The sequence below is a fragment of the Aythya ferina genome (assembly GCF_964211825.1).
Source record: "Aythya ferina genome assembly, chromosome: 1".
NCBI lineage: Eukaryota > Metazoa > Chordata > Aves > Anseriformes > Anatidae > Aythya > Aythya ferina.
The window spans coordinates 120,407,117-120,421,546 of NC_140296.1; the positions used below are offsets into that span (position 1 = coordinate 120,407,117).

At 52.4% G+C, this 14,430-nt stretch overlaps 1 protein-coding gene across 3 annotated transcripts in view; it reads right to left on the reverse strand.

Moving 5' to 3' along the window:
* Positions 1–2,572: 2,572 nt before the first annotated feature.
* The window catches only part of LSAMP (limbic system associated membrane protein), an 879,058-nt gene continuing 867,200 nt past the window's right edge, over positions 2,573–14,430 (reverse strand). For all 3 annotated transcript variants that reach the window (XM_084527478.1, XM_084527477.1, XM_084527476.1), the window contains one exon: positions 2,573–8,425. In XM_084527478.1, coding sequence (XP_084383604.1) covers positions 8,328–8,425 — 98 coding nt within the window. In that variant the 3' untranslated portion in view covers positions 2,573–8,327. The remainder of the gene's footprint in view (positions 8,426–14,430) is intronic.

A 14,430-nucleotide genomic window follows, 5' to 3' on the forward strand; every position in this document is an offset into this window, starting at 1 on the left:
CTCCCAAGCGTGCCTCATTTCATGCGGGTGCCCTCTGCAAGTCTCTTCATAAACACCTATCTATTCAGCTGCGTTTCTTTTCCCATCCTCAGGACTACCAGAAGGCAACGTGAGCAGACAGGTGATGAAAAGAGGGAAAATAAAAAAAAAGGAAGAGCTGGGCTGGGAAAGGGTGAGGGCTGGGGAGGGAAACTCATTTTCTGTTTCCACCTGAGCAGGTCCCAGTGACCCGTCACAAGTGCATGCCTTGCCTGGCTTGGCAGAAATCATGGCACGCGGTCTCACCGGAGGGCTGCAGCGCCTGGCGTGAGCTACAACCCTTTGTTCTGCAGCTCTGCCCTCGCTCGTGGAGGCAATCAGCGCGCATCTCCCTGCATGGGGAGAGCTCCCAGTCCCAAAAGCACAGTCTGTTTTGCTCCAAATCACAGGGACAGGCCTCACCCTTCACTGGCAGTTTCTCAACACCTCTGCAAAGCCCAAAGGGATTGTTTTACCTTGTTCTTTCACTGGCATTACAGGTAAATCACCCCTGGTCCAGCCTGAAGTGTCCCCCTTCTCTACTCCCCTCCCAACCAGCCCCTGCCCAGCTCCTGCTTGGCTGTCAGCCTCTTCTGAGCCACATCCTCCCACCCCACTGCTGCGCTGCTCGGGTAAGAGGTCCCCACCCTCATAAATAATCCACATGGGCCAAATGGCTGGTGCTCACTCAACAAAACCGTGCGCCAGGAACAGAGACGGCACCAGGAGGGGACGGGTCTGCTCCCCACGACACGCACCTCTTCCCATCCATGGTGGGCCTCCGTCCCTTGGGGTAAAACTGGGCTAAAAACCTACAAGGGAACACCCTGGCACAGCCAGCGCTTTGGGGATGGACGGGGACAGAGGCCAGAGGCTCGTTAAATCAAACTGCCTGGCTGTGAGGGCAGGGTGTGTTCCCTCTGGTGTGCAGGCAAAAACCAGCAAGCATAGCCTCTGTCCCCATGCCCCAAGGCAAAAACGGCCCCATCCCTGTTACAGGACATCCTGGTCCCTCAGGCATGTGCATGGAACTGAGCACAGCAGACCAGATTTTGGCTGCCAGGGTAGGGATGACTTCCTGCTCCCGTTTGCCTTTTTTTGGGGGTTTGTTGCAGATACGGAGTGAAAAAGGCGGGCGGGAGGGACAGTATCAAAGCAGATTCATCCTCTTGCTCTCAGTAAATGTTGTCTCAGCTCTGGCAGTCACCTGAGAGAGCGTAAGCACCGGGGGACAGGGAGGGAGCGCTCTGAGGGCACAGCCCGCGCGGGAGCACCAGGGTCCTTGGGAGATAAAGTTTCATCGCCACCCAGTTAATCTCCCGAGCTCTTCACTGCAATTCTGTCTCGCTCGCTGCCTCTTGAAATGAGCTCCCATTTGTCTGTCTGGTGCTAATTTCCCCTCATTTGCCTCATCGCAGCCATCATTAGAGGCACAAAGTGGCTCCGGTGCCTTTGTTCCCCTGCCTTCAGACACCCCCCTTAGTGCTGCTCGGTTTTGCCAGCTCCTGGCAGCCTGGCCTGGCACCCTCGGCGTGTCCTGGCCCTACACTGCCTGAGGACATGCAGCTGCCTGGGGCAGAGGCCCTGCTACAGTGCATGGCTTCCCTGGTGGGAGAGGTAGCATGAGCTGGAGTACGTTAAAAGGCCTAAAAATGAGATTTCCCACTAAGGTTACGGGAATGTATGACAGGTCTAGTGCACATTTTAATGAATAGCACCCAAATTTATGTGTGTGTGAACACAGTCTGCCAGCGAGGAGCAATGAGGAACACAGGCCCCAGAGCACCTCCTCACCTTTCCTGCTCCTCTGGAAGTCTCAAGTTGTGCTAAGCGCCAAGAATTTGGGCCCTCGGTGTCTGGTATGCCCGCCTCACTGCTGATATTTCCCTTCCTACCTTTTCCAGTGGAGGACGGGGCACATCTGATAACGGCGGTAACAGATAGAGGCAGCGCTTTGTGGCAGTAAACGCAGCAATTAATGCTAACGAGGCTGCTGTTAGCAAGCAATACTATTGGTGCCGCGCTCATGCCTCACCAAACGCGAGGCCTCAGTTTGTTAAGCAGATGCCGGCGTTAACAGCCAAATTCTCTTCCCATGGATAAGTTAGCGTTAGTTAAATGTACCATTAAAAATAACCATTTAAAATGTTAATGAAAACAGAGGTTGTGCCTGCCAGGGTTTTGCCACCTTCTGCTGAGCCTCGGCCTTGCTGTGCCGGAGGCGTGGAGCCCTTCCCCGGCCGTGTGTGTGCAGGTGGGGCCCCGGCAGCCCCAGAAATTGGGGTTGGTTCCCTCAAAGCCAGCAGTGCTCAGCAGGAGCCCTCACCTCCGCATCCCATGCCAATACCCCAGCCCAGGGCCCCCCAGCACCCCCCAGCACCGGGGCAGGGAAGGGCAGCAAGCACTGGCCTCGTTTTCCCCCAGGACACCCAAATCTCCTCAGTTTCTGTCTGCTCATGTCCCTTGTGTGGGCAGGGAAGCCTCCACTAGGCCAGGTCAGAGAGGAGCCATGCGATGGGACGCAAGGAAGGGAGGGGAAATGAAGAAACGTCACCTCCTTTTCACGTTTATTTCGTTTTTGTATTTTTTTGTATTTTTTTTTTTTTAAGATCACAGAAGAGCAGAGCATTCATACATGTAAAGAAACAGAAACGAGATAACAGAAGTTAAATACATTGAGAAAAGAAAAAATAAAAAGCTTCTTTTTTTTATTTATTTACTTATTTTTCGTCGCTGGGTTTGGCTCATTCGGTTGTTGGGGTGTTTCGTTGCCGATCGGGTTCTGTTACACACACGCTTGCGCCTGTAAAGTTTCCTTTCACAGAGCTTGTTCCGAAAACAAACCAATGGCAGAAAATAAAAGGGCCGTTTTCTCGTTTCGGTAAAGAGAAGTTCAGCTCATGTCTACAGTGCCGGGGAAAAATATATATAAAGATATAGATATATATATATATTTATATGTATATAACACTGTTAATGAGGAGAGTTCTAACCACCCCACCGTGTAGCACGAAGAAGGGACTGGCCTTCGTTCTCAAGGTCTAGAGGATGAAACTCGGCTCCGGCTGGGAGAGCTGAAAGGTTTGGGGAGGCGACAGCGGCGCCTCGGGGGCAGGTTCTGGCTCTTCTTCCCCTCCTTCCTCCCTGTCCTTGCACACGTGTGTGCACACACGTGCACACACACGCCTGCTGCCGGTCTCCATGAGGAAGAGGAGCAGCGTGGGCCTGGCTGCGTGCCGTGGTGCGGGGGGGAGAGGAGCCTGGGGTGTGTGTGTGCGTGCGTGTGGCTACCACGGGGAGCAGACGTCTTGATTTCGGGGAGCTGCCGGCCTCGCCCAGCTCCGTGTCTCCATCCACGGGCTCCGTGTCATGTCCAGGAACAGCCCCTAGGCCTGTGGATGTGCCGTGTGTGTGCCCCAAGGGACTGGGAGGCGAGCAGGGGCTGCACGGGGAGCACAAGCAGGGAAGGGACATCCTGCCCCACCTGGGAGCTGCTCTGCTCGGATGCCACCCCTGCCCCAAGGGAAGGACCTTGGGCTAATGAGGAGAGCTGCTCCTCGTTCCCAGGCCCGGCTTTGGCTGGTCTCCTTGCCACACACACCTCCCCAAGAGGCACTGAGGGCCTTAACAGAGCATCCTCACCAAGCTGCCCTCTGCTCTCCTGCTGCAGGGAGCAACCTGACCACCACGCAGAGTTTTTTGGGGGGATGCAGGAGCTGCCTGAACGCCGTTCTGGCAAGTTGCAAGAAGGAAAAAGAGAAAGAGGCTTTAATGGCGTGACGCAGCTCTCAGTCAGCAGGAGTCATGCAGTTTAAAAAAAAAATAAAATATTTCTGGGCATCTTCTGGGCATCCCGCTGGAAGGGAAGGCGCTCTGGGACTGGTGCTGAGAGGCCACGGTCTGTCTGCCCCTTGTCAACCTGGCAGCTCTGCGCATGGGCAGCACTCAGCCTTTCCTGGCATCATGTCTTGGAAATTACCACCTGGTTTCCCCATCGCTCCCCTGCCTGACGTCCTGCTCTTGCCGTGGGGTGTTTTGCTTCTGGCAGCCCTCACTCAGGGAGTTTGGCGTGCTGGAGGCGGAGAGACAGTGAGATTGTGCAGCATCAGAAGGCAGGGACAGAGCTGCTTGCCCCGCTGGCACCTCCTCCGTGGGACCGGCCGGGCTGCTACATCATGCCAAGCACCATGATGAGGGGGGCTGCTGGTCAGGGGGCTCGGAGCAGAGCTGTGAGAGGGCTCGAGAGGAGGAGAGCTGTTTCCCTGTGCCCGTGGGCTCAAGTGGTAAAGCGCTGTACAAAGGTGGACATGAACCATCCCCGCTGGCAGGGCTGAGAAGGACCCTAGGGCAGCTCCTCGGCCTTCCCAGCTCCTCTTTCCCAGCACTGCTGAATCCTCAGGGCTCGCTGTTGCTCCTGCAGATCCCTTCCAGAGGTGCAGCTTGTGCTCAGCTAATGTCGGCGCCTTTCTCCGTGCCGGGGGCTTGGATCTTCCAAACAGGGCTGGGCTGGGCTATTCCTTGGCCAGGAGGGGGGCAGGCAGCAGGACGGGAGCAATTTGCCCGGGCAGTGGACAGTCAGTGAGTGGTGTGGGAAAGGTGAGCAGACAAGGACTAACTCTGGACACAACGCATGTCACCAATGAGATCCTCATGAACGGCACCATAACATGCAGGGGGGCACGCACCCGCGAGCTGCGGGGCTGGAGACGGAAGAAAATGAAGACGAGTGCCAAGATACAGGTGTCGGCCGGGGAGCCCCACGTCGCCCTTCCCCGCAGTTCAGGGACAGGCGGACGCTCTGCTGTCTGTCCGTCCGTCCGTCCGTCTGTCCGACTGGCCACACGCGTGGCTGCGCTCCCTCTGCCCAGTTCCCTTCAGAAAGATTTTTGCCTTCGCCCCTCTTCTTGGTCGTCTGAAAAAGGGTTAGAAATCTGCTAGCAAGTGTGGGGCCATATATTAACTCTAAGTCTTTTTGTTCCTCTGCTTGGACATTACCAGACATCTCATGTAACTCTCGGAATATTTACAAACCGGTAGAAGAAATACAACTATTATTTATTTATTTTTATTTTTTTTTTCTCCTTTTGTTCGCTTCTTTTTATAACACTAAATGTTAAATCTCCATCGACCAAACACAATTACAATGACAAGCTCAAGGAGCTGGTGTCCCGTTCCAAACTCCCGTCTCCCCGGTCCCCGGCCAGCTGAGGGGCAGCAGGAGGCGAGAGCACGGCTTCTCCGCAGGGGATGGGGAAGGGGGGAACATGAACGCGGAGCAGAGGGGAGGAGGAGAAACAGCGTCAGAGAAAAGGGCCTGAGACGTGAGAAACACCTTTGCAACACCTCTGCTGAAGGGCGGAGGGGGAGAAAGGGAACAGGGGCTTGTGTTTTCCCGGCTTGTCCGAGCTCTCATCGCGATGGGTGCGTTGGGCGATGCCCACGAGGAGCGGGGGGATGCTCACAGCACCCGGTGACACAAGCAGCAGCTCATGGGGTCCCCCAGCCCCTCTAGGAGCAGGCACGACCAGGAGCAGGATGCCGGCACTGCTGTAGGTACCAGACCTGCTCTGTGCTCGTGGCTTTCCTTGGGCAGGTCTGCAAGCAGCTGGCCTTAACCCTGCTGTGCAGCCACACGATCGGGGTCTGACACACAATCGGGCTCCTGCAGGCAAGACTTGAACCAAGTGTTGGGGTTATTTCCTGCAGATAATGGGGAGGTGGCTTCAGAAATTGAGTGTCCTGCTTTTAGTAACGTATTTGTCTTTAAACCAGAAGCCTCTGTGCCTTGACAGCCAAAAATAAAAAATCCAACACCGGAAAAAAATACCACGCTCCCAACACTCCTTCAGCAGCCTGGTGACCAAGTCACCTGCTGATAGCAAGCCTGTGACAGCAAACCCAGGTGATGTGGTGCCATCCCAGTGCGCTCCCAGCCCCGGCTTTTGGGAACAGCATCAGCTCATGGCTGCGGGGGCACCCCTGTCAGTGCAGAGCCCTTGGCTGCCTGCTCAGTTGCCTGCCCGCCTCTGCCCCAAAGAGCTGAGCTCAGCCGGGAGGACGCAGGCAGCAGCAGTGCCCGCTGATAGCAGCCAGCAGCCGGAGCTGTTCCTCCTGCTTTGGGAGAGGGAAAAGCACGCTTGCTGGTGCTTTGAAGCCCAGCGGTGTTGAGCAGCCATACAACATTGCCACGGGATGCTTCATCGTCTTGCCTGGGCTATCTCAAGTCCTGTTTGTCCCCAAAACAAGAGGCTACCTGATAAAACCCCTACTTTACCCTCTTGGCTGCTGCGGCACCTCCCAGCCACCAGCCAGAGCACCTTCCCACCTCCAAATCTCACAGCCTGATCTCTCCCTCTCCTTGCTCAGGGCTCACTGGAGCTTCTCCTGCAGGCAACGCCATGCACAACTCTGCCCCGGGGAGGGTGACAGCAAGCAGCAGCCCCCTGCAGCAAGCCCTTCTGATGGGAAATGGAAGAGGGGAGGGGATTGCACTGCCTACTTCTTCGCTGCACCACTTCAAGCTCCTTCTTTATAAGCCCGGGATCTCGGACCTGGCATTTGTTTTTATTCCTACATTCACAGGTCCTGGACATTTTCTGACCCGATTTGTTTCAATTGCCTGATATGCAAAGTGAGCTTCATCACAGCGGTGGTGTAAGACACACACACGCACACACGCACACCCTTACAGAGCACACACCTCTTGTGACGGGGAGGATGATGAGGACAACAACAAAAGGGAGCATTGGTGCTATTTTTTGCATGAACACCGAGATGGTTAGGAATGACCACACCATGGCTTTCACCCGAGGCATCGCTCCTACACACGCTGTGCCTACAGGACAGGCTGCTCTGCAATGGCCAAGGTCTCATCCCTCACCTGCACCGGCCCAGCCTCTCCTCCCCAGGAGCAAGCACCTCTTTGCACACTGTACTGCTTTTTTTTCGATGTATTTGGACAAACACACACTTGTGCATTCACTCACATGAGCGTGTGCAAGCACTGAGGTGTAGCAGGAGCTGCTGTGCTGCTACTTGGAGGCTGAGAGCCAGACAGGTCCAGGTGAGAGGGAAAAAAAAAGGTTAAAAAAGGATGCAGGCTGATTCTTGCAAGCGAGGTGGCCGGGAGGATGCTGGAGAAGGGCCACCAGGGGAACCTGTGCTGCAGCTGCCCCTCTCTCCTCACCCCTCTTCTCTGCCCGAGTGATCTCTCAGCATCTGGTCTCACACTTACAAGGCAGGACGTTATCTACAGCGGGATGAGCGTATGTACACATGGACTGTTCCTCGTGCATGCTTAGAGAGAGCAGGAGAAAGAGAGAAAGAAGAGACAGAGCGCGAGAGCCACGCACACACACATGCACGCATGCACGCACGCAGGCACACCCCGGAGAAAGAGAAAGACGCTTAGTCAAATTGAGGGGGAGAGGAAGAGAATTAAAGAGAAAAAAAAAAAAAAAAAAAAAAAAGGAAATAAAAGTATGGTTTCGGTTGAATTGACACAACTTTAGTTCAGGCCAGAGCGTGATGTTGCAGGAAGGAGGGTACAGGAAGGAAGGTTGTTAGCAAGGGCCCGGTGCACAGGAGCACGGGATGAGGTGAAGAGAGGAAGGGGTTCTTCACGGGACACCAGTGTGCAGAGAGCTTCAGATAACTTGCTCTGTTGTGGTTTTTTTGTTTGTTTTTTTTTTGTTTGTTTGTTTTTTTTTCCTAAAAGTATGAACCGCCTGAGCGTTGGCTCAAAAAAATGACCAAGGGCATCCAAAAAGTTAAGTGGCTACAGACGCTGAAGCAAAGACCTCTTTCTGCAAAAGAAAGAAAGAGGAGGAAGGAAGGAAGGAAGGTAGGTGAGGGAGTATGGAAAAGAGGAAGGAGGAGAGAAAAGAAAAGGGATCTTCTGTTCGATTGGCTTTGCGGGTTGCGTTGGTGTGTTTACTTCGCAGCATCCTCCGGCGACGTGCTCCTTGCTGGTGCCCCATTCTCCCCCTCGCTTTGTGGTGCCTCCTAGACGGTCGGTGACTTGACGGCCGGCTTGTCAGAAGTCGTATTAAATGTTGCTGAGTCGTCTTTGCTGTGATTTTTCCTCTCCCCCCTCTTCGCTCCTGAACACACAAAAGTTGTGAAAGAAACGGTCCTCTCCCTCTCTCCCCCTCTCTTTTTTTCTCTCTCCCCTCTCTTCGCTCTGTCTCCTGTATAACGCGTTTTGCTTTGTGTGTTGTCGTCGTCGTTGTTGTCGTGTTGGTTGTAGTTGTTGTTGTTGTTGTTTTTTAATTATTATTATTATTATTATTTTTTAATTCTGATTTGTATTAACATTTGCTGAGTAGGCAGAGCAGGGACGCTGCCAGCAGCCACAGTGGGACGGCCAAACTCATGGAGCCGTTGTCTACTCTCCCCGTGCCGGGTCCTGCAGGGTGCGAGAAGGGAAGAGAAAAGAGGACAAGATCACACGTGGCACTGTGACAAGGGGCTCGAGGAGGAGCATGCCACCAATGCTCTCTCCTCACACAACACCCAGCCTGCAGGAGCCAGGCTGGGAGCAAGCAGGAAAGCTCAACCCTGGCTGTGAACCCCACGGTGCCGCTCACACCGCTGCAGTGCGTCCCCCATGCCCGCGGTGACCTCGGGTGCCGGGGCTGGCTGCGATCCTGTCTTAGTGCCCACAGGTGCCACAGTCCCAAAATGTGGCACCTACAGGGCAAAATTAGTTTTTTTTTTGGTAAGGGAAGGAATTGAACCTGCATGTGTATGTGTGCACACGCGGGTCTGTCGGAGGGCGCAGGGAGGAGCGCTGTGCCGCAGCAACAAATAACGCAGGCTCGCTCCAGGAATATTAAGTGCTAACGCTCCTGACATCTCATCCATCCTCTCATCGACGGGCTTCCTCTTTCTGGATGGCTTTAAAGGCAGTGGTGCTGCTTTAAATTCACCCCGCAATACCAAGCATTGGCAGTCTCTCCCCTGTAATGGGCAGGGAGGTGTACATGGCTGTGGTTTCACCAATGCACGTTCATCGTTATTTACACGTGGGGGTATATCTGTGCATGTAGCTGCAGTGTTTTACAGGAAAAGATGCTGAAGTGTGGAGATAGATACGGGCCTATTTGTTGGAACTAATCCTACTGTGAAGGAAGACACGCTTACCAGCAGAAAGAGCCATTTCTAATGGGTGTGTGTGAAAAAAAAAGGAGAAAAACAAACAAACTACCCCTGTTTGAGGTCCTGAAGGTAGGAAAACGCAATTGCTCCATCTCACAGCCTGTAGTTTGCCAGGCGAAGAGCCCCTCTCTGCTGGTGGAGCACAGGTGCCCAGCAGCATGGTCGCTATTAAAGTCTGGCTGGTGATTAAAAGGCATCCCTCAAATTCTATAGCACTTGTATTTGTCTGATTTTTTTTTTTTCCTAATGTAGCCTTACACTTATTAGATCATCTGTTTCATGTCGAAAATTTGTATTCCATCTGTGGCTTCTTTTTTTCAGTTATTCCCTGCTCATTTTCTGATTTGTCACACAAATCCTACAACGTTATTTTCCCTCCCTGAACTCAGGAATGAGTCCACGGTCAGCTGCTGCACTTACCTGAACCTGCGTGTCAGAGACAGCATCTTTCATGGTCAAACAGCTGGGGGGAATGAGTGTTTGGGACCACGTGCATCACATTTTGGCAGGGAAGTTGTCACAAAACATGACTCCTCTAGCCCAGCAAATAATCAAGAAGCCACCAGGCAAGGTGTGTTGTCCACAAAACATTTCCAGCCGTTACATGCAGCTAAATATGCAGCTAAAATACTATTTGTCTAACACATACACAGACATGTAAGTCATACATACATGGCCACCTGCCCCTTCCTTGCCATTTTTCTAGGGTTCATATGGGATGAGAGCAAAGAAACGCACTTATGGACGCACCCAGCGTGGCAGAAGCAGAGGTGTGTTAGACCTTGCCTGGGTACTGCTGCTTTAACAGGTGTAAGTGCTTGGATTTAGGGTTTGCGTGCACCGCATTTACCTCCACACGTGCTGTGAAAACGTGGGGTGGTTTCAGCCAGATCACAGCCCAAAGCCCTGAAAGCTCAAGGAATTCAGGCATCGAGGGCACCGATAATGGCCAATGCTCACGCCGCGGTCTCCGCCGCCCCCTGGCGAGCATCCCCGGCAGCAAAGTGTCCCCTTCCCCAGGGGCTCTGGCAAACGAGCGGTGCCTTCTCCACTGTCCTCCTGCTTTGGTACCCTTGAGCCGGTGTCCTGAGAGTTTGCTCTGCCAGCTCATCTCCAGGGTTAATCACTCCCTGCAATCTGGCTGCACTGCCAAGTTCAGGGCCGCGCAACGGTGAAGGGGGTTTTCTTCCACCATAGCCAGGGAAAAGAATTGGGTTGCTGCTGCTGCTGCTGGGCTCATGCGCGTATCTGGCACCGTTTCACAAGCAAACCCTTGAGGGACCCCAGCCTCCAAGCGGCTGGCCGTGTCGGGCCGCATTAATCACACCAGGAAGGAGCAGGCTGCAAATTGGCAAGGGCAAAGCGATCACGCCTCCTCCCGTCCTGCAGCTAGCGAGGGGTAACCACATCCAGCCTTGGCCATCTGCACCAGTGCCACAGCAAGAGGCAGACAATTTACACACCCTTCTGGGCTGAAGGGACCACGTGCACTGTCCTACATCTCTCCCAAGGCAGAGTAGCCTGAGATATGTCCATAAATTCAGCTAGGGGAAGGATGGAGCCATGCCACCATGCCCTCGCTGCTCCTGCCCACCTGCAGGAGCTGCTGGCCCCACACCAGCCTCACACAAAGAAACCCCAGGAGTCCTTTCCTCACACTGCTGGGAAAACACCTTCGCATTTTTGTGTCAGGGTGTGGAAGAGCAGGCGAGGTCTCAGTGATTTTTTTTTTTTTTCCCCTTCCCTGCAACAGAAAGCTGAGAGTGGCTGCATGCTCTGGCACGGAGCGTGCTGCTCCGGCGGCGCTGCCAGAGCTTTATCAGCCTCGCACGCCAAGCCGGTGGCACCTGCTGTTATTAAGGGTGCCTGACCTTTCCCACCGTAAGGCCCCGCTCGCTTATCGCTTCGCAGGCATTAGCGGGGCGGGAGGAATGTTCCCACGCCGGGTGTTTGCCTCGGGCTGGCTTTATTTTGTTCTTTAGTGGAAGGGCAGCAGCCAAAACACTTCTGCTGCTTCTGCGGGCAAGGCTTGAGAAAGAAAAAATATTTTTTAATTACAAGGAAAGAAAAAAAAGAAAGAAAGGAAGCTTGTGGCAGTCCCTCTGAACCTTTTTCTGCCCTGACGCTTTGGCTCAGAGCCTTGCACCGCTGCAGGGGTTTAGTCTTTCAGCACAAGGTAAACAGCTACACCAAACGATCTGCCCCATACACACGGGTGTGTGTATGCTACATTGCACCATACAGCTGAAATGCTCCTACTGCCATAAAGGGTGCAGGAAAAGAGGGGACAGGAAGGGTGGTGGGACTTGGATGGGAAGGTGGAGGGAGGAGGGAAAGCAGGGTGCTTGTCATGTCCACTACAAACCCCAGGGAAAAAGCCAAGAGCTCACCAGTTCCTCAAAAACATCCTGCCAAAAGGAGCCCACTGCAAGAAGAGACCAGCTTTATGGGGTCAGGCCAAAGGTTTCATCCAACCCTCATCAGCTGGGGGCTGGCTGGGTGTGCAAGCACATCAACCCACAGCATCCGCTGGCTCCATCCTGCTGAGCCACAGGTAGTGGCACTCAATGCTCCTTAAGAGCTTGATTTTCACAGAATCACACAATCAATGGTTTGGGTGGGAAGGGACCTTAAAACCCATCCAGTCCCAACCCCCTGCCATGGGCAGGGACACCTCCCACCAGCCCAGGTTGCCCAAAGCCCCATCCAGCCTGGTCTTGAGCACCTCCAGGGATGGGGCACCCACAACATGGAAGCACATTTTACTCTTCCTTGAATGTGTGGCCTCCCCGAAAGCTTTTATACCCACAATCTCCCTCAACATTTTTTTAGATTATTTTTTAATTTTTTTTTCGGCTGTTCACCTGTGCCCCGCAAGAGCAGGGGGAGCTGCAGCAGGGACAGGCGTTTTTGGCTTGCGCCCTGAGCGCTGCTGGCGGCTGCAGCCGCACGCCTCCTCCCCACCAGGTGGCAGCCGAAGGCAGAGAAAAAAAAATAAAAATAAAGAGGAAATAAATAAATAAAACGGGAAAAAAATAATGAAACCACCCACCATCTCAGGGCTCACTTGAATCCCGCAGAAGCCTCCCCGGCAAGGCACCCGGCTGGGCAGGGATGCTGCACTACCAGGGGCTCCCGTGGATGCTGCCACTGCCTGTTTTGGATGGGACAAGGCCAGCATCAGGAGCAAAACTGGGGATATATAACTTACAGGCTTCCCAACCTTTAAAAGATTTTTTTTGTTTTTTTTTTTTTTTTTTTTTTTTTTTTTTTTTTTTTTTTGAGATGCAAGCAGGGAGTAGATATATTCCTGGTCCATATGGAGAGGGGAGAAAAATCACCCACCCATCCACATGTTTCACACCTGCACTCACCACTGTGGAGTTTCCCACCGGCTCCCAGGTTTTATCACCTGAGTAAAACAAAGTGGAGATAGGAAAAGACAGCAGATGCCCAGTTTTCCTCTTATTTATACTATCTAGACTCCAGGGCTTGGTAAGTCTGCTAGTGCTCATGGAGGAGAGCCCAGACAGAAGTTTCAAAAGGTATCAAAAAGCTACAGGCTCTTCACTTGCTTTGGTGACTCTGCCCTTGGGATCCTCTCAAAGAACATGAGATAAAACCCAGTGTAAGAGGACAATCGGACCCCATGAGCTTCTGGCTGAAGGTTAGGCCAGGAGGAGGCAGGGAACAGGCTAGAAAGACTTCTCTGTGATGGGAAGGAAGGGAGTGATGGCAAAGCAAGTGGAGCTAGCCTGCTATTTTTCAAGCTGCTCTCCATCCTCGTGGCTCTGGGCTCCATGTTGTTGGCAGGTTAACTTGGCCTACAGCAAGGTCTTGCTTCTTGAGCAAAGAGCACCAAAAACGAGGGAGGAATGAAAATATCCTCTAAGGGATGTTTGACCTCTGAGGTCAAAGGGAAAGTGGATATGCACCACAAAGGTCTCTCCATGGCACCTCACTCCCTGGCTCCTGGAGGGGTCTTAGGTTTTACACTTGCCAGCTCCCTTGGAAGAAGTCATTTTTCCAGTCTGTTGACTCTCTTGCTAGAGCTTCAGAAGATGAAATCTTTATTATCATGACGGCTTAAAAGGGACGAATACTGTTAATTCCATTTTCAAGGTCATACTTTGAAAGTTATTAATTTCTTTCTTCCAAGGCTTTGCACTCTACTCTGAGGCTTTAGGGATTAGCAGTTTCTACTTACTAGGGTTCATTTGGGGCTTTTTCCTTACTCCTTTCCTATCCATCCCCCCTGCTTTGAGAAGAAGACATGCTTTTGCACTGCCTCTTCTCAATGATGAAACTCTTTTGTTTGTTACTTGCTTGTGGCCCATTCTCACTACCAGTTAGCATCTGTGGGGTTCTGCTCCTGTAATTAAAATCTGACTGTAACGGCACTGGCAATAGATTGGCTTTTCTAGAGGCAGAAGTACCGCTGTGTAAACTACGGAGGATGCCCTGCAGCAACTCTCCAACAAGATTAAGGCAACGTCTCTGGTGTCTATCAATCTTAGCACACTGTTTAATGCATTTCAGAATTTGCTCATAGGTTTTTTTTAGCACTGAACAGTTCTTCCCCATGTTATGGAGCTCATTCATGGTGCGCTAAGTACTCATCTATCATACCTCGCGTCACAGTGAAGATTCATTCTGCAATGCAGCTCACCCATCCTTCTCCGAGGTCTGAAGACTATCCCTGAAATCGCATTTCTCAGCATCACACTGAGAAGGTTGTGCTGTTCAAGAGATGGCTGCTTACACCATTTATCCTGGAGCTGGTACGTAGTACTGCCAGTCTGGAATTGAGCTGTTATCATGATCAGTGAGGCTGGTGGTGGCCAGAAGACCACCTATGTTTCAAGGTTACGAAGGTTTTTCATCACTAGATCTATCCTAGAGGTATCAGAGAGTTCCACGGTTCTCTCATGGCTAAGAAATGTCTCCCACCCTTTCCATTCGTCTAGTAGTTGGAATATATATATAATATATATTAACACCTTGCAAACTACTGATACAAAATCAGTTACTTACAACTCCCTTGTCTTCAAACCATTCATTGAAGACTTTCATCCTACAAGCAAAACATCCAAAAAATACCTAACACAGAGTTTTTTGGGGGTCATCACAGGGAAGATCTAAGCTTTTTCTGCTTTTAATTTTTCTAAGATAGGAAAAAAAACCAAAAACTCCTCTGCTCACATCTCAAGCACATGCGTAAGACACAGCAGACCGGCTGTGGCAACAGTTTGG